Source organism: Leptonotus elevatus, chromosome 2 (genome assembly GCF_054856555.1).
Source record: "Leptonotus elevatus isolate MCC_2025b chromosome 2, RoL_Lele_1.0, whole genome shotgun sequence".
Lineage (NCBI taxonomy): Eukaryota > Metazoa > Chordata > Actinopteri > Syngnathiformes > Syngnathidae > Leptonotus > Leptonotus elevatus.
The window spans coordinates 18,405,949-18,431,347 of NC_141240.1; the positions used below are offsets into that span (position 1 = coordinate 18,405,949).

The window sequence follows — 25,399 nt, forward strand, 5'->3', positions numbered from 1 at the left end:
TTTTGTGCATGTCATAAATTTTATTGCATGCCAAAAAACAAATATAACACATAACATATACCAAGTTCACATTATTGCTAAAGGGGGGGAACAATTTGAGTGAACAATCCGTGCATTACTTGTTTTATGCCACATCACCGTGAGAATGCTCGTTAGTCACATTTAATAGTAGTAAACATTACACTGTACAAGGGACTTGTTGTATCTTCAACTATACTACTTACGTCTGACGACTGTACACGATAGACTTTTGTTCTCTTGCGTCATTACACAGAATACTTCCTGCTCCAAAATATAAACAACACATTTTTGTGTGTGTGTCTCCTGCCTGCATGGATGCACACGCAAATGTCAAATACTAACCTTTGACGTTCATGATTTTCTATTTAAAGTGAAATTCTTCAAAATACATTTACAATCTACAATAAATTTATATTTCTGAACAAATACAGGTAGGTCCAGGTTTACTAAAGTGCAAGTGTGACACAGAGATGTTTAGAGTTGGACCATTTTAGTATCACATATCAGGTTACATACTTCTATTCTTGAGTCTAGGCCAGAGGATGTTTTACTTCCCCCACCAGCAGGACGATGCGAGTTAGTGAAGGAGACAACAGCGCACAACATCACAAAGAGGTCAAAAGGAAATTATTAAATTAATGCGTCATTTACTCTTTCTGTTGCCTGTATTGTGCGGGGAAAGTCATGAATGGTCTGTTTTTGATGATTTAAAATGTAAGATGAGAACGATAGGTACAGTATAAGAAAATCATGCTATTCTTTTTCCCCCTCCCAATTTCTTGTGCTTCTATTAAATCAGGAGTAAGAAAAGTGCCACATCAACATCAGCACCAACACTGATCTTTTTTTTTTCAAGAAAAAAAAAGCACAGATACTGATCGCTCCATGGAATATTGCATTGCATTCTATTCAAGTTCTTCTCTTTCTTTCTTTTTTTACCTTGAACCTCTCTTCCGGCCATTATGCCTTATGGGAAATCAGAATTTACAGAAAAGTGCAACAACAAACAACAATAATCCCCTTATTTCATTCGTGCTGATCTGAAGAAGCCTTGTGCTGTCAGTTGTTGTTCATAATCCACCAGGAAGCTGATAAAGACAACGATATCATTTGTAATATTTGAAATAACTTCAAATAGTTCACATGTCTCTAACATGTCTTTGACATGCTTTTGTTAACTCATTCACTGCCATTGACGGCTATAGACGTCAAAAATTCATTTGAACTATTTCCATTAGTTTAACATTTTTTTCCACTTTTGTTAACAAAAGCATGAAAACCTAGAACTTTTTTTTTTATTGTACATTTAGAACAGATATAAAATTTGTGATTAATCGTGAGTTAACTAGAGAAGTAATGCGATGAAAAATTGTAGTTGCCTGATGCCGCTAATTTTTAATAATCTTTTCTTTAAAAAAAAAAAAAAGAAGATTAAAAATAGACTTAAAAAAATATATATATATTAAGAAAAGAAAAAAAAGATTATTAAAAAAAAAAAATATATATATATATATATATATATATATATATATTTATTTATTATTATTTTTTTTTTTAAAGAAAACAATATTAAAAATTAGGGGCGTCAGGCGATTAAAATTTGTAATTGCAATTAATTGCGTGACTTCACGAGTTAACTCATGATTAATCACAAATTTCATATCTGTTCTAAATGTCCAATATTTTCCCACGAAAGTGGAAAAAAATGTTAAACTAATAGAAATAGTTACAATGACTTTTTGACATCTATAGCCGTCAATGGCAGCCATCAGTGGCATAAATAGAATTATTTAATTGAACTGAATTGGTCCAACAATTATTATTTATTTGCTGCAAAAATATATTTGTTCTTCTATCTATGCCAGTGACATACAGTGACTTTCTATGTCCCTTTGCTTAACAAAGGTTGCTGTCCACGTAAATGTTTGTCATTGTTTTTGGATTACCTGGGAGGAGCATGGTGGAGACGATCTCTTGCTCCTCCAGCGAGTCGATAATGCAGCGCTGGAACGTCTTGCTGATGGACGACTGCAGGAAGCTATGAGGGAAGACGCCGAAGAGATGCATTGCCTTTCTCTTTGAAAAGACCCCCCCTCTTTTTGCACTTCACATTTGACATTTATAACACGTTTTTGCTCCTCACCTCATCCAGGAGAGACGATCCTGCCAAAATTCGTACATGATGAAGCACGATCTGTCAGGCAGGTTCTGGACGGAAATACTTGAAGGAGGAGAAAGGACAAGTGAGGAAAGACCGCCGTGATAAAAGCGAGGTAAGAAAGTCGACAAAGGGACCGACTGCAGGTTGTTTTGCTGTCCGCTGCCGGCCTCTGTGTAGATCTTCAGAGCTTGCTGGAACCGTTCCACATCACACTCCTTCACTGACATTTGTCTTTGGACCAGGAGAATGTTCTAGATGCAAGCAAGCAAAAAAAAATAGCATAATTATACACAACACCCTGAACTGCTGTGTGTGTGTGTATTGAAGCTATATAATTTAACATCAGTGCTGATTTTTATTAGCATGTCTGGAGTTTACTGTATCTAGCATTTAGGTAGCGGTAGTTTGACAGTAAACTACATCTGGTACTGGTGTGCGCTCCTTGACATGTGACAGTGCGACTGACGTAAAAAAAAACTGCAACACAGAAGGTGAGTGACGTAATAATCGTGATATGAAGTCGCCTTGGCAACAGCAAATATTCTCATTGTCACATCACACAGCAGCATGGTTGTAATTGGAAGGTAGAATTCATGAAAACATTGTTACTTTTAGTATCGTTTAAAAACATCCTGCCAGTGAGCAGGCTAACTCACCGATTTATATGTCCCAGCCAGCGTATCTTCTTTGAGAGGTTCAAGTTGTGGACTCTGAAGGTGTGAGCAGAGATCGGTGAGTCATGCGCAAGCAAGCAACACCATTATGACTTGCAAGACAGCCAGACACAAAGATTTTAGTCCTAAAGGAAGAAATCTGCTTAAGCCTGGTACACACATAAAGACAATCGGGCTTGACGTCAAACGGCCGACAATCTTATGTCTTGTAAGATTGTCTTATAAGCAGGCTAGGGGAGTAACGGAATACATGTACCGCCGTTACGTAATCAGATTGCCCAAAAAATGTATTCCATTACAGTTACAGGAAAGAACATGTATTCAGGTTACAGGTACATTTATTAAAAATGGGGATTACAATTACGATGGGAGAGCGAAAGAGGGCGAGAGAGAGAGAGAGAGAGACAGAGTGAGAGAGAGCACGTGCACGCCTGCGTGAGTGGGACCGTTGCTACGGGGAGGTGGGGACGAACTAACTGATTAGTCGTGTCCTCCACACGCGGGCAGTTTGAAAAAGCTTCACGGACGGGAGGAGGAAATGGCGACCGGAACTTCCAAACAAATCATCCTCCCACCAATTCACTATTTAAACATCATGCACAACATATACACGGCTAAACTTGTGACTGGGATAAAAGTTCATTTTGTAGTTGATGTCACGCATCGTCATCCTCATTGGATGACTATCTATCTATCTATCGGTGAGGTGTGGTTGCTTTCAGTGACAATTCGAAAACAGCTTATGGCCATCAATCAATCAATCAATCAATCAATCAATCAATAGCCTACATGGTTTTTAATTACACAAGGATTTTTTCTATTTGTAGGATGCCCGGGTCCCTATCACTCGCAAATAGCAGGGGCACAATGTATTGTGGTGATATTTTCTTAATTTTGTCTTCATGAGCATTCTCAATATTGGAGTAATCCAAAAGTAATCAAGTTACATTACTTTAATATTATGGTACTTGGATTACGTTGCTGACTACATTTTTTAGCAGGTAACTTGTAACTGTAATGGATTACATTATAAAAGTAACCCTCCCAACCCTGCTTATAAGTTTATCTTTGAGTGTGAGCTGTGCTAAGCTGATTTGTCCCGAAAATTGGGTCCAAAACCAGTCGGGGCCGATAATCTTAAATAATGAACATGTTCAATATTTACGACGAAAATCTTGGGGGATAACGAGGTTCTCCCGAGCCAGCTGACTCCGCAGACTGTGACGTGAACGGAATGTAGCCAAATAAAGAAGCTCTCTGACATGACGAACGAGCGCTCGTACATAAAACATATGAACTCATTCACTGCCATTGACGGTTATAAACGTCACAACTTCATTTAAACTATTTCTATTAGTTAAAAAAAAAATCTCTTTTGTTAACAAGAGTATGAAAACCTAGATTTTTTTTTTAGGAATACAGATATAAAATGTGTGAGTTAACTATTGAAGTCATACAATTAATAACGCGACTTAAAGATTATAAAAAATTTTGGGCGTCAGGCCATTAATTTTTTTTAGCGGAATTAATCGCATGACTTTACTAGTTAACTCACAATTAATCACAAATTTTATATCTGTTCTAAATGTACAACAAACAAATATATAGGTTTTTATACTCTTGTTAACAAAAGTAGAAATTGTTTTCAACTAATAGAAATAGTTCAAATTCATTTTTGACGTCTATAGCCGTCAATGGCAGTGAATGAGTTAATATCACATGCCTGAAGTTCATCCAACCATTTTATGAATACCAAGTGGTTACAACAAGCAACCAGGCACCTTTGCCGCAAATTGCGTGACGACTACAGGTAGCACTTCTGCTCAAGAAACTGCGTCGTCCCATGTGAATGGATGTTAGCGCTTTTACCCCGCAAGCGTGTGGTCACGGGTTCGAGCCCCTCCTTCTGTGTTTTTTTTTACAACAGCCTATTTGCCTACCCAATGTCATTTTTGCATAAACCCAATTATTTCCTTGCAGACATGAACACTATTTAAACCGCTCTCGTCTCCTGTCCCATCGGACACATTCGGCAAACATCAGCGCATACCCGGAAGTGCCTGGTCGTCTTCGTGTTTGTGAAGTCACGTGTGAGCATGCGAGAGTACCCCGCACACAATACGACCAAAACTGTTAAATGCCAGATTTTTTATCTTTTTGTGTGAGGTCTAACAAAGTTAAAAAATAATATTTTATGTGTTAACCAGGGTTCATGAAAAAAAAATGCACATGGCAAAGATAAGGAAATATCATGATAGGAGAATTTGCATACAATCCTTATTGTAATTCCATACAAACCTCACACTCCAGCTTGTCTATGAGCTGCTCCAATTGGTCGACCTGGGATCCCCAGTGGTAGTCAGACTCCACGCTGACCCCTGAAACACAACATCAACACAGTTCAACACTGAATAAGTATTCTTCTTAGTTTCCCCTGTAGTTGCACATCTTAATGGGGGTGGTGGTACCCGCCTGTGGTCAGCATGCCGGAGTAAGGGTCTGTAGGGGAGAGACACATGTTCTTCTGGATGCGTCGGCCCGGACGTTTGGAGAGCCTCTGGATAGGCAGGTCCTCGGGCTTCTTCACTGATCTTCTGGCTGTGCAGCCTTGGTCATGGACTGCCTCCATAGCGCAGTCTAGTGATGATTGCAGGGACTGCAGCTGGGTGGAGGTCTCCCTGAGCAGGAAGCGCGTCACAAACTGACCGAGCACAGAGGAGCCCTGATACTCCTGCAAGGGGAAAGTGAAAAATGAAGAAAAGGGTTCAATAAAGAATTGGCCTCATCACTCTTAATACAGCAGCTTTATTATGGTTGCTAGCACATCTGCCTCACAGTCCTTTCAGTTTGGATTCGAATCTCAACCCTTGCGGTGTTTGCGTGTTTTTTTTTTGTTTTTTTTGAGTACACCAGCCTCCTCTCTGGTGTTAATCTTTATGTGCTTGACTGACGACCCATCCGTGATGTGCCTTTGCCTCAAAGTCAGCTGAAATCGTCTCCTGCTCCATGACAAAAAGCTTTAACCTTCACAGCAGCGGCAATGCATCACCAGCAGTACTAAATCCTCGTTCCTCCAGACAAAACGAGTTGCAACAATACAGTCAATATTTTCGTTTTTTCTGTTTACAATTTATCTGCTGATCAGATTGAGACTGAAATCCATATCGCAACGCTCAATGCTGGAGGCCATTACACACTACACTGGGAACATATTGCTAGGATAAAATAAGTATTTTGCTAATATCACTGACAGGAAGAAAATGATGTTATAAAGCCTCAAATAGTGCAAGGACAAGGTAGCAAAAAAAAAAAGTGAGGCAGGCAGATGATGGTGGTGGATGAAGGCTGCTCGAAGGAGTAGTAAAGCTAAACGGAAAATAAAAGAAAAAATCGAAAATATAATCATAATTAAGTCATGCAAAGGAGTGGGATGAAGTATTATTACAAGAATATACTTGAAAGAAATAATATCACAAAACAAGCTTGAAACTTTAAGAGAATAAAGTCCTAATTGTTACAGTGCAAGTTTGATCGGACCCCAACCAGATAATGGAATGTTAAAAAATGCTCAGTAGCTAAAATGACTTTTTTCCCCAAAAATATATTCATAATAGGGTGGGAATCTTTGAATGTCTCACGATTCGATTCCGATTTTTGGGTCTGCGATTCGATTCAGAATGCTTTTTGATTGACAATGATTTGATTGACAATGATTTTTGCTTCAATCTATAGATGTGCAAGGAATTGTAATGATCTACTCCAGTCTGACTTGCTAATGCTAATTAGCGCGCTACTCGCGGCACTTTTATCACTCAAAAGAACGGCTCCACACTGCAAAAAAAAAAACTACTTTTACTGGAATAACTTGATCGTGACTTTTTCCTTCTACTCTTTAATGTGGCTACAACTTAACAGTGTATCAGACCGCGTGGAACCACACTGCCCCTAAGTGGCCAAATCGGATACAACATGAACAGCGCTCCAAATAAAGGCACACACAGACAAAGGCAAGAAAGTTTAAAATAATTTAAATTAAATCGATTCTGAATCGTACTAAATGAGAATCTCGATTCATATGAGAATCGATTTTTGGGCACACCCCTAATTCATATATTCCAACATTACTCTCGCAACCCATTTAGTGATTGCGTGTCGGAACTTTGTCATCTCTTGTTAATGTCATTACGACTGTGGTGCAGAGAATACAGCACACTAGTGCTGTATGATGCATGCATGATCCGCACCCTCTGGCAATGAGTGAAAAAAAAAAGTGTGTAATGAACATAGCTTTGCGCTAGGTAAGGAGGACAAGAGTGCTGCGCTATTGATTTTGTCTCAGTCTTAGTTCTTTGACGTTGTGCTTCATTGTGAAGGCAGAAAACCACACGCTTAATGGATAGAGGCTGCAGACCTTGGATCTCCTCTACAGTTCATGACATATACATCTATGACGGCAGTCAAAGCACTCTAATCACTATGTGCCACACTTGGACGCGGACAGATTATTTTTCACTTTCAATTAATGCCTGAATGTGCATACAGTACAGTACTGTACATCAGATGTCCCAAACATGGTGCCAACAGGTAGCCTCCAAGGACCACATGAGTTCTAAAAATAGATCACCAGTGATGGGACATTATGATTTTCTAGGATGTGTAGGAGTAATTAATCATTTGGAAATGTAAACACTGGCAGAGATTAGAAGTAAAGTGTTGCATGTTTTTATGATCGGTTTCCTAAATATTACCATTTGTTTCCTTACTTGTAAATATGCTGAAGCTGTATTTTAATTTGTAGACAGTATTTTACAGAAACTTTCATGTCTGCTCCAGTGTGACTTTATTAGCTCAGCAGACTAGTCTACTGACTAAAGAAAACCAGCAGATTCCACCATCCCATTAAAATATTCACTAAAATTATCATTTAAGTTTGAAGCAGAACATTTGCAAAAAAATCTCTTGAAGAATTAAAGATGCAGTATGGCAGGAAATAATGACCCGACCTATGGTTGCGTCGTTCATTATCACCAATGATTAAGTCTGGGGTGGCATGGATCAGTGGTAGAGTGGTCGTCTCCCAACCCGAAAATTGTGGATTTCACCTTCGACCTTGAGCAAGATATTGAACCTGGACATGGCAGCAGCCTCCCATTGGTGTGTGAATGTGAGCCTTTGTAAAGCGCTTGCTATGTACTCCATTTACCATACAGTATGCGCAAATAATTATAATAAGTGCAAAGTTCAAAGTCACCCACCTCTTTAGTTTTATCCATTGCCTTTAAAATCGCCACATTTAGCTTCTCAAGCGCAGACAGCACGTTGATGTACTCTCCCACATGTGGACTGAAGTACTCTGGAAAAAGGACACATGGACACGTGTATACAGTATATAATAGGGGGGTTAGAAAAAATAGATTCGGCAATATATCGCGATCTTACAGTGCGCAATTCTGGAATCAATTCGATTTTTAAACATCCATTTTTTATGGGAATATTCAACAAAACGTCTTACTTAGGGTTAGGATTCACACATTAAGCATGGAAGAATGTTATATTAATGCAACATTAAGCCTTAATATTTTACTTCAGTGCTGTTCAAACATGAAACAGACTGCAACCTGTTTGTTAAATGCAGTGGCTCAGTTATAAGCCTGAAGTTTCAGATAAATAAATACATGTTCATACAAAACTTACAGTGTGCATGTACAAGTTTACTGATGAGTATTTTCTCAATTTGAGTAAAAAAAAAAAAATCGCAATAATCAATTTATAGTTTTGCATCGGGATTAATCGGTATCAAATCGAATCGTGACCTATGAATCGTGATATGAATCGAATCGCTATGTACTAGGCAATTCACACCCCTAGTATATAATGTTTATGGGGGGGGGGGGACACACCAACACGCAGTCAAATAAGATTTGTAGAAACAGAAAGACCACATAAAAATTGTACCTGACAGTTTGTCGATGTCCATGTTGCTATGGGGAAACAGTAAAGACAAAAGTCCATTGCAATTGAGCACGCTGATGGAATGAATCTTGTTTAACAGAGCAGACAATTTATTGGGTACGCCTGCATAGTCGAATGACATTCCGTAGCAGTGCAAAGCTTATGTTTATGAACTCTCTGTTTTGACTGATATTCTTACTTCAATGGTTGTAGTTTGTAATATGACGTCAATGTACCTGTAGCTGTCATTTTGAATGACAGGACAGCATTGCTTTACAATCATGTACTCTTAAAATGTAAAGCGCAGCGGCAGGCCAATGTTCATCAGTGGGTTTAGCAAGCTGCCGCAAACTTCACATAAGGGAGGCTTATGTATAACGTGGGCATAATCTTGACTTAATGAATGTGTAAGTGGCAGGCGGGCTGCAAAAACCAGAAGAGCTCACTCTGCGTTCTGCCGGTCGATGGAGCGATAAAGCTCCTGCATCTGCTCGTCTGTGAGGACCCCGTCACTGAAGTATGACTGGAACTCCTCTAAGGACAGCTTCCCGTCATCTGAAAGCGCACCAGAGCGTGACGATGTCACGGAGAGCTATTTGGTTAACTGAGCGGCACATTCATGAAAACCCAAGTCAATTAAGATGGAGTGAATAAACACAGAGGGAATATGTAAGCAGCATCTCAGAGAGCCTTATATGAGTCTCGCTAGCTGGCTAACTACACCATAACACGATCTCGCTGTCATCTTTCTTGTCTCGGGATACTTGCCAGTTGCCAGGCAGTAGAATTCCGTCTGCTGGGTCTGAGCACTCAGCAAATCATCCGTTAGTTGATAAAAAGCAGTTTTGACTTTCTGCCAACACGCAAAGTGGACACGATGCCGTTTTGCAAAAAAATAATTAATGGTTTGTTTGACTTGACTGATCTGATTTTTATTGACATGACAGCATGAACAAGAAGGTATTTTTTGTGCGTGCTTGCTTTTTTTTTTTTTAACTCATTCACTGCCAGCCCAGTAAAAATTTATCTTTTGACGTCTATAGCCGTCAATGGCAGCGAATGAAATGAAAAGACACAATATTGAAATTGCTGTAGACTAGAAAATATTGTTGATGGATGGATGCAACAGAAATGATTCATTTTTGTGAGTTTCATTAAATATGGCTTACATATGGACTAAAATATTCCATGAATTATTTCAAAAGTGTTTTTTTTAAGCTACATTTGATATCTACTGTGTTTTTTCTCCCATAAAAATGCACGTTTGTTTCCTAAAACTCTTTTTGCTATAGGTAATATTCCTTTTAGCGTATTTCATTTCTAGATTTTGACTTGGCTTGAGATCTTTTCAGTGTTTATTTCAGTGTAAAAAATAAAATACAATTTCATTAATTCTGAGTGTCTTCAGCCTTAACTTTAACCTTGAGCATCTGCTCTGTATTTAATGCCGCAAGACGTAGGAGTAAATTGGATGTGACTCATTTGCCGCCTTTCTCCACCATCGGATTCTCATGAAATTCAACTCTCGGACTGACAACACTTTGGTGGGACATTACGCTAGCACTTGTCAAAGAGAAATGTGGTGGCAGACCAGGCAATCTTGACTGTAATCTGTCCAGTTTGCGCCGTGGAGGCATGACGCTAAAACAATTAGCCTATGCACGAGGGAGGAAGTCGCTCACGAGATGCTGTGACTATCGCGAGACCTACAGCGAGACCAGAAACCCTAACATGGCGGCGTCCTGCTGCTAAGATAGAACTAGCTCTATTATACTAAACTAATCCAAATTTAACCATCATATATCTTGCATTTTCTCTTCTCTCTTTTTCATCCGGCAGATCTGAAATACCACCCAACGTGGAGGACCTTGAACGTTTCATCGACGGATATTTTTACAGCTGCGCGATGGAGGATCCTGCCGTCGAGAAACCATCAAAGAAACCCTCTTCGAAGAAGAGGAAAAACGATTCAGCGACGGACACGGACGACCTAACCACCACCACTACGGACGTTTCGGTCAGTGTGCTGGAGTCCATAAATAAAAAACTTGACGTCCTCGGCCTCATCCTCGAGGACGTCAAAGAATTAAAAGTAAGTATGGAATTTATCAGTCAGCAGGTAAGTGTCCTTAAACAGGAAAATGCCGAGTTACATTCTACACTCACGACTGTTTCAGCCGAGCTGGAAACTATGAAAAAAGAAAATAAAACGCTAAAAGAAACAGTTTTAGATGTACAATCCCGTAGTATGCGGGATAATTTAATATTCTCAGGTATATCTGAGAATACCTCTGATAACCCAGAGGTTGAGATAAAAAAAATTATGACGAATTCATTAAAAATTCCTCAGGAGACGGTAAATAACATCTCTTTTGACCGGGTACATCGGCTTGGAGCCCGTAGAGGCAACAAACCCCGTCCTATTATTGCAAAGTTTGAGCATTTTAAACAGAAATTATTTGTTAAAAGTAAAGGACGGGAGCTTAAAGGGACCTCATTTGGAATGAATGATCAATTCCCGAGAGAGATCAATGAGCGGCGAAAGGTACTGTTTCCTATAATGAAACAAAATAGGCAGGAGGGTAAGCGGACTACGATAGCCGTTGATAAGTTATATATCGATGGCCAACTATTCCGGAACCCCAATTCCACTCCCTGGCTGTTCTAATTAGCATTGGTGGAACTAAACTTAGTTTGATTACTAGGTGTATACATATACTGTATATGTGGTTATAAAACCAAAAACATGAATACTTATTATGTTTAGGCTATATTATAAATATAATATTAATACACAACTATATCTAAAGTATATTTATAAAAAATAAAATAAAAAAAATCTCGCTGGGGTTACTGGTGTATTGTTATGTTTAATCCCCTGTTAATTTCCCTCACTTTCACCGCCCTACTCGTTTTTGCACTGTTTTATTTACTTACACGTTACCTTACACGTTACCTTACACGTTACCTTACACGTTACCTTACACGTTACCTTACACGTTACCTTACACGTTACCTTACACATTACCTTACATGTTGCCTTATACGTTACCTCATATTTTATACAAACTATATAAATCACCTAACCACTTTGATTCTATCCTATAACATGCCAGTGGTGGCAAATGGCCTATACAGATATATACATAGGACTGTGTTTATATTATTTGTATGCATAAATTAGTTCTGGTTTCCTGGAATGTTTGTGGCGCTCGCTCACAGGCAAAAAGAATAAAAACTTTAGACCATCTCTTAAAATTAAAAGCAGATATTTGCCTCCTACAAGAAACCCACCTACAAAAATCTGAAGAAAAATTACTTATTGATAAAAATTTTAGCCAAGCGTACTCTGCCCCTTATAACAGTAGACAAAGGGGAGTCTGTATACTCATACATAAGAATTTACTCTTTACTCTAAATAATACAATAACAGACCCAGAGGGCCGATACATTATTATTCAGGTGACTATATTTAATAAAATATATACATTCGGTAATTTATATGCCCCTAATAATGATGATCCGGCTTTTTTCCATGAATTTTTCTCTAAACTGTTTGAATTAGCAGCGAACTCTACTATTATTATTGGAGGAGACTTTAACACAACCTTAAATCCATTAATAGATCGTTCTAATAAAACAACATGTATAAGGCGATCACAATCCACAAAAGTAATAGGGGAATATATGGATGACTTTGGCCTCGTCGACAGCTGGAGACTTAAAAACCCAAATAAGAAGGAATTTACCTTCTTTTCCGCTGTGCACCGGTCCTTTTCAAGAATTGATTTTTTTCTTACAAATAATTCTATTGCTGATAAAACCGTTACAAAAATACATCCTATTATTATTAGCGACCATGCACCAGTCTCCCTTTCCCTACAAGTTGATTATACCTTTAAACCACCACCTACATGGCGTTTTAACATCTCACTACTAAACGACGCAGAATTTGACAAAATTATAAGAAAAGAATGGGCGGACTTTTTGGAAATAAATGACTCTCCAGACCTATCTCCAGCTCTTCTCTGGGAAACCGGGAAAGCAGTAATTAGAGGTAAAATTATATCATATTCATCTTATAAAAAGAAACAGGATCAAAAATTAGAAAAAGACTTGGAAGATAAAATTAAACAACTGACGGATGAGTACGCAATAAACCCAAATAACCAAATATGGACTGACTTACAAAATACAAAAATACAGTTAGACGATATGTTAACTAAAAAGACAGAGTTTATAATACAACAATTGAGATACAACAACTTTGAATATAATAACAAATCAGGTAAATTTCTTGCAAACCAACTTCAACGTAATCGGGAAAAATCGCTTATAACGGCTATTAAAGGTACAACTGGTGAATGTACACAATCACCAGAAGAAATTAATCAAATTTTTTATAATTATTATCACAACTTATACTCAGAAACTAATAAACCTAACCCAGAGCATATTGAGGCATTCCTCAGTAGCTTAAGTATACCTCAGGTAACTACTGAATATAAAGATATGTTAGATGCACCACTTACTATAAACGAGTTGTACAGTGCTCTAGATAGTATGCCAAATGGCAAAGCACCCGGCCCGGATGGTTATCCGGCTATATTTCTAAAGCACTTCTGGTCAATGCTTGCTCCACTATTCTTAAGAGTAGTAACAGAAATTAAAACTAATGGTCACATACGCCCACACATGAATACAGCAGCAATTAAACTTTTATTAAAGCCAGAAAAAGACCCCACCCTTCCATCAAGTTACCGTCCGATTTCACTAATTAACACTGATATTAAAATTATCACTAAGGCTTTTACATCTAGATTAGAAACAGTAATCCCGACAATCATTCATAGCGACCAAACAGGCTTTATTAAAGAGCGTCACTCTACTAATAATATTAGAAGGCTCTTTAACCTTATTAGTATGTCACAGCGGCATGATAAAAAGGCAGTTATTATATCATTGGATGCAGAAAAAGCTTTTGATAAAGTTAACTGGTCCTTCCTCTTTGCTGTTTTAAATAAATTTGGCTTTGGGAAGTCATTTATTCACTGGGTGTCAGTATTATATGATTCTCCTAAAGCTACTGTTACTACTAATGGGATTATATCTAAGAGTTTTACTCTACAGAGAGGCACAAGACAGGGATGCCCACTGTCGCCTTTATTATTTGCAATATTTATTGAACCGCTTGCATTAGCCATACGCCAGGAAAGAATGATTCAAGGAATTCACTCTGGGGTAACAGAACATAAAATTAATCTATATGCCGATGATATTTTACTTTATTTAGATAAGCCTGCTATTTCATTAGGGGAAGTATTTAACTTAATAACTAAATTCTCACTGTTATCAGACTATTCTATTAACTGGACAAAATCAACACTTCTACCTATTACAGAAAATTCATGGAACCCTGCAAGCCAGGACCCATACTACTCATTTCCTATAGGTAATTTAAAATACTTAGGCATAAAAATCTCACCTAAATTAACTGATTTAGTTCATTTAAATTTCACTCCACTTCTGGATAGCATTTATAGTGACTTGGAGCGCTGGAATAATCTTCCTATTTCTCTAATAGGACGAATAGCCACTATTAAAATGAAAGTTTTACCCAAAATAAACTATTTTTTCTCAATGATTCCATTTAAACCTACGGCTAACTGGTTCGAGTTGTTGGACTCAGCCGTTACAAAATTTTACTGGAAAAAAAAAAGAAGCAAAGATTAGTCTATCTACTCTTCAGAAAAATAAATCCAAAGGAGGTCTAGAGGCACCAAATTTTATGCACTATTATATAGCCAACCAGCTACAATATATTATTTTATGGGCACAACCCAATAGAGATACTAACTGTTGGCTGGAACTAGAACAGAAGGATTGTAATAACCTCAGACTCCTAGATTTACTCTTTATTACAACATCGATTAAGCGCCATAACTGCTTTAAAAATCCAATGATTTCCGCCACCCTGACTGCCTGGTGGAAGGCACTAGAAATGACAAAAGCCAAAGTGGAGCCCAGCGGGCTTTCTCCCCTATGGCATAACCCCGACTTTCAAATTAACAACCAATCGTTTTATTTGAATGTGTGGGAGCAGAAAGGAATTACACATCTCCACCATCTCTTCTCAGATAATATGTTTATATCATATACATCCTTGCTCCAAAAATATAAAATAAAAAACGGAAACTTTTTACATTATTTGCAAGTTAAAAGTATGATAAAGAAACAAATTCCAACACTCCAGGGTACGCTCCAACCGCCTGTTTTAGCTAAAGATATTACCAAGCTTTCTCCGACAACAACAAAAAAACTCTCAAAAATATATAAGTTACTTTCATATACTGATAAAACGTCTTTACCCATCTCAAAATGGGAAACAGACTTGTCTATAGCTCCGGAATCTGTCTTTTGGATTCAAGTTTGTGAAAATGTTTTTAAAATGACAAAACACACAAATTTACAACTTATCCAATATAAAATTATTCACAGAACATACATTACTCAATATATGATGAAGAAAATGGGACTCTCAGACTCCGACATTTGTCTCCAGTGTTTACAAAACACTACAGACACTTATTTTCATGCTTTATGGTTATGTACTCCGGTTATGTGTTTCTGGACTAAAGTCTTAGAAAAACTTTCCGCTGTCTTGGACTGTAGGATACCGTTCTCTCCAAACTTGTGTTTGCTAGGTGACTTAACAACAATTGACTTACCACATAAACAATTTCAATCTATACTTGTAGCCCTTACTATCGCAAAAAAAACAATTCTTGTTAACTGGAAAAATAAACAAACTTTGAATATCGACCAATGGTCTAACCTCCTCATAAATCATATTTTAATGGAAAAAATATCTGCCTCAAATAAAAACCAAATGTCAAAATTTAAAGAAACATGGTCTACGTATATAGAATTTTTTAACCTAAACTTGGATTTTAATTCTGCCTGTTAGCGAGAGCCACAGCAGCGTTATAACTGGCATTGATGTTTCTGTATTAGGCAATTTGTAACTAATGGTTGTGTTTCCATAGTCAGGAACCCGGCTGCTGCCAGCGGGATCGAGCGGATTCACCTCCGATGGGCACCAGGGGTTGATATTCGGATTCACGGCATGCCAGTGGGTTAATTCTGTGGGTGCTGTCCCCCCTGGCGGGGAGTGGGCGGGTCTGCCCCTCTGTTGGCTGCTGGGTGGCGGCTGCGTCTTGGCCGTTCCCTGGGTCTCTTGGGGGGTGCTGCGTTGCGGGGCTTTCCCTGGTGTCGGGGGCGGCGCCGTTCCGGCGCGGTCCGTCGCTCTGGGCCCGGCGACGCGGTTCGGGGCCTGTGGGCCGCCGGGGTGCCCGGTGGTTCCCTCTCCCCTCCCACTTCCTCCCCCTTGCTGCCTCTCCCTCCTCGCCTCTCCCCGCCCGTCCTCCGCCTCCCTGTCCCCTCTCCCTCGTCGCCCTTCCTCCTCCTCTCCCCCTCTCCTTGCGTCCCTGCCGCTGCCCCCTGCCCTTCTTGTCGTCCCCTTCCCTCCTCCCTTCCCCTTCCCCGGTACGCCTTCCTTCCCCTCCCCTGGGCCGGGGGCTCCATCCATGGCCCGGGTCTCGGTGCTATGGGGGCCGGCGGGGGTGGCTGGGGTTTGGTGTCGTGCCCGCCCCGCTCCGGTGGGCGTCCTGACACCTCGGGCGGGACCCAGTATCCGGGGGGCGAGCCCTATCGCCCCGCCGGACGGGTCCCATATGCCCGCCGGGGTCCTGGTGGGGTGGGTGGGGGCTTGGTGGGCCGGTGCGCCTCCTGCCCCCGCCCGGTTGGGGGGGGCCCCGCTGGTCACACCTCTTAACTCACTACACTAGGTTTGCACAATACACTTTTATAGACATATAGGGCACATAACACACTTTGGGGGGTGGGGTAGGGTGGAAACACCGTCTTCACCCTACAACTCCCCTCCAATTTTAATACACCACACAACTTGTGGGTGGGGGGGGGCTTGTGGGGGTGCCATCGGTTGGGGGCCGCAGTATAGAGCAGTGCTGCGGTCCCCTGTCCGTGTCGCCACCCGCCCCCCCCCCCCCCCCGCCCTATCTATTTTTTTTAATGCACCACATACACTCAGCAACATGCTTGGGTGGCGGGTGGATCGGAGCGTGGGAATATCATTTCCATCGGCTCCGGTTCACCTGCTCCTAATTTTAATGCACCACACACACACACTTGTATATACACTGGGTGGGGTCACATTCACGGTTTAGGGGTAGAGTTCGCCAGTCCGCGAGCTGGCGGACTCAGTAACAGGGGTTAATTTTCACAAAGAACGCTGGGGTGACGACCGGGGCCTTCCCCCGCTGGGCCTGGGGTTCGGGGGTGTCGGCCGCCCTCCGGTGCCCCCATCTCCCCCTTCTGCCCCCGGTGTTCCGTCCTTCCACACGGCGGGGGGTGGGGTGGGCGCGGCTGCCCTCTCCGCTCCGCTGTCCGGCCCCTCTTCGGCGCCGGTGCCTGGGTGCGGGTGGTCCCCGGGGGCTGGGGGTCGGGGGTTGGGGGGCTGCCGGTTGGTTGGGGTGGGGTCGGGGGGGGGCGGCTTTGTTGGGGGGGGGGCGGTGGTGGGGGTTGCGGGGTGGGGGGGTGCTGGGGGTGGGGGGTGTCTGGGGGATTGGGGGCATGGGGGCGGCTGGGGCTGGGTTGGGGTGGGTGGCGGGGGTGGATGGGGGGCGGGGGGTTGTGGGGGGGGGCGGGGGTTGGGGGCCGGTGGGGTGCCTGGTGGGCCTGCAGTGCCCCGTCCTGCTGCGTTGGGCCGGGGGCGCGGGCCGTGTTGGGGCGGGGGGCGCTCCTGCTCCTGGGTTTGCTCTCCGGCCGGTGGCCCTGGTGGGGCCCGGGGGTCGTCCTTTGGCGCTGCCGCGGCCTGGGGGGCCCTGAGGTGTTGCGCTTGCTCTGTTCCGGCGGGGGTCGACGGCTCCCCTCTTTGGTGGAGATTTTCATGCATGCCAGATCCACCACACCAGCATCTACCGAAACTCAGACACAATCTGTTTCCTCCTCAGGTTATTGAATCGGTGGAGGCTGGTGTCTCGGATCTCACGCGGCTTCGTCTGTCCTTCCTTCCTTTTCTCGGTCTCTCCGTTGGTCTCTTGAGGCCTCCCTGATTTTATGTTTTTTGGATTTGTTGGGGTCTGGATGTTTCTTGGGCTGGGGAGGAGTTCTGGTGGGGGGTGTCTGGTCGGTGCTGGATTTCACCTTCCTTGGTTTTCTTCGGTCCCCTCGGGTCTCCTGGTGTTCGATTTAGGTGAACGGTATGAGATTTTTTTTTTCTAATAGGTTTTCTGGTGAGCTAACAAACACACGCACGCACGCACGCACGCACGCACACACACATACTCACCCACACACACAAAAAAAAAAAATGTATGTATGTATGTATGTATATATGTGTATATATATATATATATATATATTTAAAAAAAAATAATAATAATAAAAAAAAAAGAGCAATGATGATGACATTTCCGAATGAACAATACTGAGCTCTTAAAAAAAAAAAAAAAAAAAAAAAAAAAAAAAAACAATTAGCCTATGAATACAACGTTACGCACAATTTGTCAAACCCTTGTGAAGTCTTCATTGTAGCATGCATATTGTGAGATCCAACATGCACATTTGATACACACAACACTGTGGCAATTTAAAGAGCCAGCATTCAGGAAGTTAATACTTCAGTACCTCACAAAAGAGGCAAAAAGACGCATTGAGCTCGCTTCACCGTCTCATGTTACATTCACGCAGAATATAGCTGCAGTCCAGAACGTTACATTACATTACGAAAGGCACTCAATGAATCACTTGGAAGAAATTGAGCATTAAATTCAACTGTGAAGCAGTGAGTCAATAAAGCCCAACTGGGCAGTTTGCAAACTGGAGAAGAAAATGCCCAGGTTAGCTTAGCATGACGCTAGCATCTAGTATGACGCTAGTGGATAGATTCAAATGTAGTTAAGGAGGTTAAAGTAAGTTATTTTAAACTAAAAAAGGAAAACCCTTCTGAAGGTTGAGGCGGCTGCATTAGCCTGACGTTGTACAAGCTGATATGTTTTTAAAAAAGGGAATATGGGACTTGGCAAATAAATGGGTGTATAAGTGCATTCCATATACCATTATCATCAAATGGGATTTTAATTTTTTGGGACTATGACGTGTTTTTCAGCAAAATTACAATTAGTAACCCATTCGAGTGTGAGTCTGAGCTCTATGAGTTAGTCACCCAAAAGCCAAGTACAACCGGTCTGACACTTATTCTCCCATATTAAATATATGCTGGTGCGCCAGTTGGTTTATTTAGATTTTTTTTTTTTTGAATTAACTCCAGATTTGGCTTCCTCTGACAATTCAGAATCGAATCGAAGTCATCACATCTGTCTGCAGTGATACACTTGGCAAGCGCACAAAAGCTTCCAGCTTGTGTTTTATATGAAACATGCAAGCCCGCAGTCTCAATATTGCAGCGGGGAAGCAGTGCAGTGTGTTGATATGCCGATCAAAACACCTCCTCATTATGTAGAAAATGTGAACTGCTCCCAGCGACGCACGGCCATCCCACTCGGTACTGACTGGGGGAGGACGAATCTCCCTCTCAGCTCCTCGCAGACTGTGCACACAAGCTGCGAAGTGGAAGATAGCTCACACAAACGAGCCAGTGCACTCTCTTGATTAACCTTCCTTCTGTTCCACACAGCAGGGAACCAAAAAGAGGCGAGATGAGGAAACAGACTTGAGGATCCACAAAAGTGTGTCATGTTCTAAGCTACACAAGTGGAGCCAAAATCACTTTCTGGGTGCGCACTCACACTCGGGCCATTGTACCGTGCCCAAGCACACTTGCGAGTCCGGTAGTGTGAGCGCAATCGGTCCGCGCCTGAGTACGGTTCGGATCCCCAATTTAGCACGATTGGGAGAGATGCGCCAGAGAACGGTACGGTTGGCCGCACATGCGCACAGCCGCGGCGAGTAGTCGCCGCGCAAAGTGTAACCATGACGTATATAGCGAGCGACCTGAACTGTTGACCATACAACAAACAGAGTGTCCCTAGTAGGGAAAGGCGGTCTTAACGCTATTGATTTTAATCCAATGAACAGTGTTCTAAAATTAAAATGGTTACGTTTTATTGGCCATATGGATACAGTGTGGTTGAATCTCCCCTCCAAAATATTTTCTGCAGTCTTTTTAAAATGTGATTTTGATTTTTCCAAATTGCCCATAAAATTGTCCAAATTTCATGAACAAGTCCTGCAATTCTGGAAATTAATATACAATCATAATTTTACACCCCATAATACTCGATTATGGAACAACAGATAAGAAAAAAATCATTCTATTTAAAAAATTCATGGCACATGGTCAGTTCTGCACTTAATGGATGAGAGGCGATTTACTTAACTAAAGGCTCGCTTCTATAATCGCAAACTGTCCCGAGTGTCATGGTTTGGGTTAGGTCTTGGTTCGTTTTTTATTTTGTCATGGTTCAGGTTTAGTTTGGGTTCTATTTGATTTTGTCATATTTCTTTAAGTTTCTGTCATGATCTGTTGTGTTCTGTTTTTCCTTGTGTGTCTCCCTTGGTCTTGTTAAGTGTAATCCCGCCCTTCCTCGTGTCAACCAATGGCCCAGGTGTGTCTCGTTTTGTCATTAGTGTGTGCGTGTATTTAGGCCCTGACTCCACGAAAGTCAGTTTCAATGTATCCTCACTAGTTTCTTACCGTTCAGACCGTTCGTCCACACGACGGCGCGGTTTCAAAGCCTAAAACTGATCACTTTTGAAACCGGGCTCCAGAGTGGAAAGATTTCAAAACACGCCCCGTACGCGTCCGTCTGGACGCCACATGCAGGATACTCCTCCAGTGATGACGTAATGGTCGCAGCTCGATGACAACGCATTGTCGCAGATTGATGACATACGCGCCAATTCTCGCGTGACTTTTTCTAATGATTTGGGCACTGTGTCTTAACTTACACGAATGTAAAATTTGGAGTCATAATGGACAATAAGGTAAAACAATTGACATTGAATAACTTGATTATAATGGCAAGTTTTTCATTCAAAAATGCAAATTTGGAGAGACTAAGCCTACCTTCATTGTTTCTCTGAAGGAACTTCTTTCTAAGAATTTACTACAATTCTGTAAGTCTAAAAAGGCGTTATGGCTTTATAATAACATGGTGACCTTTTCCTTTGACCCCATTGCACATGTGTAATGTGTATGTTGTTGGTTTTCACTGTTTTGTTTTTGTACTGCTCAGTTGTATGTTTCAATGTTTCCGTAAGCTTCATTTGTTAATAAAGAATGAAAAAGAAAAAATCCAGAGCGGCCCTAGCAAAAAAAAAGGCAGCAGCAAAGGGCTCACGTTAGTCTGATGATGAAGTGCAGAGATGGAAAGTAACAAAGTACAAATACTTTGTTACTGTACTTGAGTCGTTTTTTTCCAGTACTTTGTAATTCATGGATTATTTATTCATTTTTTTAGAATACTTTTTACTTTTATCCGTTACATTTTCAAAACAGTATCTTTACATTGTACTCGATACATTTTCAAAACAGACGGTCGTTACTGGTTACTTTTGTTTTACGTGCACGACAACGATTAAAAAGAGGAGCGCAAAAACTCTGCTTCATGAGGCGATTTAGTCCGTTTTAAGGGTTTGTTAAGTGATGATCTTTTGAATTTAATGGTTTTCAAATTATATGACACGAGGAGGAAACATCCGGTAAAAGTACTTTTTAGAGCCTGTACTTCTTTTTTTTAATTACTTTTACTTGAGTAATTATTTGAATGAGTACTTTTACTTTTCCCAAAGTCATTTCAATGCAAGTAATTGTATTTTTACTCAAGTTTTCCCATCTCTGAAAATAAGTGACAACAAATGAATCCAAGTAATTCTGTTGATCTATGCCACTTATATTGGATGTGTCTGCTTAAAAGCAGAATTCTGAATTTAGACTTGTGACAGTAATGTTCCGTGTGTGTGTGTGTGTGTGTGTGTGTGTGTGTGTGTGTGTGTGTGTGTGTGCGTGTGTGTGCGCAAAGCCAAACACAACTCATCCATAATTTACAAAACAAATTCCTCTTCTTATCTGAAGACCCCCTCAAGCCAAAAATATGTGCAACTCATCACAACAATGTGGCACTATTAACACGGAGTGAGGAGGAGGGGGGGTGCTTATATAACATAATACATCCTCCTGAGAAGACTAAATGCACAAAACACTCACCCATTTAGCATTCTGAATGTGATTACACGGAGATGCAAGCATGAATAGAAGATTAAGAGGGAAAACATTTCCGTTTTTGTCAGCATTGTTGTTACTTATCCTTCTGGCCCAATGCTATTGTCAAGTTAAAAGGGTGCTCAAATGTAACACGCGTTTCGGGATTCATTAAATTCAAATCGCATGCAAGACTTCAGGTGAATTGACAAACTAGGAGTTTTTTTTCTTCCTGAAAATAAAAGAGTGCGAGTTACATTAGTGTGAGCGCACCTGTCTGGTTTCCCTAATGCAGCATTAACATCTAAACAGGAGCACAAACCAATTATCTGTGCTTTTCTTACTCACCATTTTTGTCCGCCCGGCGGAACATCTGGAACGAAAGGAGAAGATTGAGTTTAAGATACTGATAAGGAAAAAACAGTCGTGGATGTAAAAAAAAGTTCACAAAAAATTGAAATACGTGGGTTAATTGTTCTGCCTGTCACTATCATCGTTGGCACAGATAATGTAAATAATTTAAAGATAATATAAAGATATATTATTTTTGTACTTAATAATTACGGACCAATAAACGGAACTGAAGAAAAAGACAAGGTAATGTTACAATCAACGTAGCTTCTTCTATTTCTTGAATTTCTTCTACTACTACTACTACTCTTTCCTTTGTACTTCCTGACATGGACACGCTATGGCACAGTGCTGCCTCTCACAGGTCAGTCCTGGTACTAGTACAAAAAATATTTATAGATGTGGCCGCCATGGTGCCTGTCACATTTGAAAATTTGTTTCAAGATGTTTCAAATCCGATGAGAAGTGGTGTGGTGCTTTTAACAATGTTTAAGCCACCAAACCACCGTACTGCGGCACATTACTGTGCTGTGAGATATCGTATAATAATAATAATAATTTGTCATAAAATGTTGTTTATTTGCTACAAATAATGTTTATCTTTGTTCATTTGTCTATGTGAGCAACATACAGTGACCGGCAGGAAAATTAAATGCTCTTCCACTAGATGGCAGAAGGTGTGTTGAAAATAATAGCATTGTGTTCAACCAACCAGGCGCACATTTTACAAGTAAAAAAAAATTAGCAAGCTGAGATAAGATTATCATTATTTCCGAGAATATACAATATATTTCATACTATTTATGACGTTTCTGTTTGTTGATGTTCTATGACATTTTTCTAACATTGGTTTAAGCGATGTTGGCACTTTCAGAGGATGATGGCGTGATACCCGCAGGTTGCGCCATTTTTGTCAAGTATTGCAAACCTTGAAGTGCCAATGTAATCTTTTACATCAAAGATGCCTGCAAGGGAGCCAACAGCAAATTGCTCAGTCGAAGAAAAAGCGATAGAAGTGAGCAGCAGCAACGCCGCACAGTCACATGCTCATTTCTCCTCTGTAGACAGAAGCGCGTCTACTCCTACAGCCTACAGAGCTTATGAAAATCTTCTAAAAAACTTGCACACTGTCGGGGGAAAAAAAAAATCCGCTTCCGCCCCCCCTGGAGACACTGCATGCATCACTACTAAATCCTATTGAAGACAATAAAACCGCAGAAGCAGGAAGGGAGAGAGTATGGCAGCATATAAAGAGGCACGATTCCATCAGCCTATGGAGAAATGAGCGTGCAGTACACTTAATAATATAATAATAATTCATCGGATTTATATAGCGCTTTTCTATGTAATCAGATACTCAAAGACGTTTCCCAATGTATACAATATTCATGCACTTACACGCCCACACTTGTCGCAGATGTACAGTATAGGCCCTGCACAACTGAGTCGATTAAAACCAACAACGAAAGATTGCAACCATAAGAGCTGCCAGACTCTACTAATGAGTGTGAAGAATGAGTGAAGAACACAAAGTGCGGTGTTATAACTTCACAAAGACAGCAGAATGTCATTACATTATTAGGTGTGGGTAACCAAAGGCTTCTCCTGGATTTATTTGCACAACTGCATATGCTTAGATTTTTTCAATTAAAAAAAACTCCGAACAGGAAAAAGGGCCTCGAACATAATGCTCAGTGTGGCACTGTGACTGAGTAGGTAGCACATCTGCAATCACAGTTTTGAGGTTCAAAGTTCAAATCTGTGCTCCAGAGTGAAGTATGCTTGTTCTCCCTGTGTGGGTTTACTCTGACTTCCTTTGTATTCCAAAAACATGCTTTGTTGAAGACCTTACATTTTACTTATGTGTTAGTCGTTTACTGTATGTGTCCTACATTTGACTGGTCACACTGGTGTACTAGTCTGTACTGTACTCTTGCCGAACGTCAACTGGGAAGGGCTCCAGCCTCCAGGTCACTCTCATTCAAAATGAGACGATAAAAAAAATGAACTGATGGATTTCATGGGCTGTTCAGTTACTAAAAAGAGCTGCGATCACCCATGAAAGACAGATGATTTGAAAAACAGTCATGTCAATACGCGGGCATTCACATGCACATTTTTCATCTTACAAAAAGAACAGGGAGCAAGGAAGAATGAATAATGGCAACTGGGAGCTTTTTCTTCCTTTTACAAAGGGATGGTGTGTGTGTGTGTGTGTGGGGGGGGGGGGTGAGGCTGAGAGAAAGCAGTAATACATTAAATCAAACCACGTTTAAATATAAGGGTACTGTGACCCTACCTTCACAATACCTAAAACATTGTGAACAAGCAGCCAACAACTACCTTTCTTACGTAACGGGGCTGCTGCTGTGCATGCATCAGCTCCACATGAATGGAGTCTAATGGCTTCACCATTCACCGTGAGCAGCGTAGATAACCCTCCCACCTTCACCTTCCATTTTTACCTATAAATAGTGACCTTGGCTATCACGAAGACATGCAGTCGAATGAACTCAAAGTGTACTTACGTCGTGGAAAAGGGACGCGGTGCGGTTGTGGTTGTGGTTGTGATCGCACTCCTGCTGCTGTTTGCTGAGGTGTTGCAGCTTGGCCGATTGAAGACACATCGTGATCATCTCTGTACACGCCAGCATCCTCACACTCGCCCGCTTAGGTGCTACCTTTCCCGGGATGAATGACTGGATAAATGGATGGTTGCGTTCGTGGGTGCTTGGGTGGATGGAGGAGGTCCGCTGTCAGGATGAGATGAGACCGACGGAGCGAGGCTGAGTGTCGACGCATGCGCAGTGAACACTCAATAAGCTCCGCCTTTCAGAACGTTCAAGCAAGACGCCCTCTGCTGGTCACGGCACTCGCACACATTATGACCGTGAGTTGGAGTGATCACTTTTCATCTGAATGCAACCGATGTCGGTATATCATTGTTATTTATCTAGGTATGAGCTATCTAACTATCTAGCTAGCTTCAATCAATCA

General features: G+C 41.1%; 1 protein-coding gene across 1 annotated transcript; it reads right to left on the minus strand.

Annotated features, from left to right (window-relative positions):
* LOC147178667 (N-terminal EF-hand calcium-binding protein 1-like) lies at positions 1 to 25,212 on the minus strand. The gene is made up of 12 exons (XM_086069810.1): positions 24,931 to 25,212; positions 22,400 to 22,424; positions 9,255 to 9,363; positions 8,812 to 8,837; positions 8,112 to 8,209; positions 5,329 to 5,587; positions 5,155 to 5,234; positions 2,839 to 2,892; positions 2,321 to 2,433; positions 2,165 to 2,242; positions 1,968 to 2,059; positions 1 to 1,109 (listed from the first exon to the last, which is right to left on the minus strand). Exons 1-12 carry the CDS (start codon positions 25,054 to 25,056, stop codon positions 1,081 to 1,083), a joined length of 1,089 nt encoding a protein of 362 aa, XP_085925936.1. The 5' UTR covers positions 25,057 to 25,212; the 3' UTR covers positions 1 to 1,080.
* Positions 25,213 to 25,399: the final 187 nt, after the last annotated feature.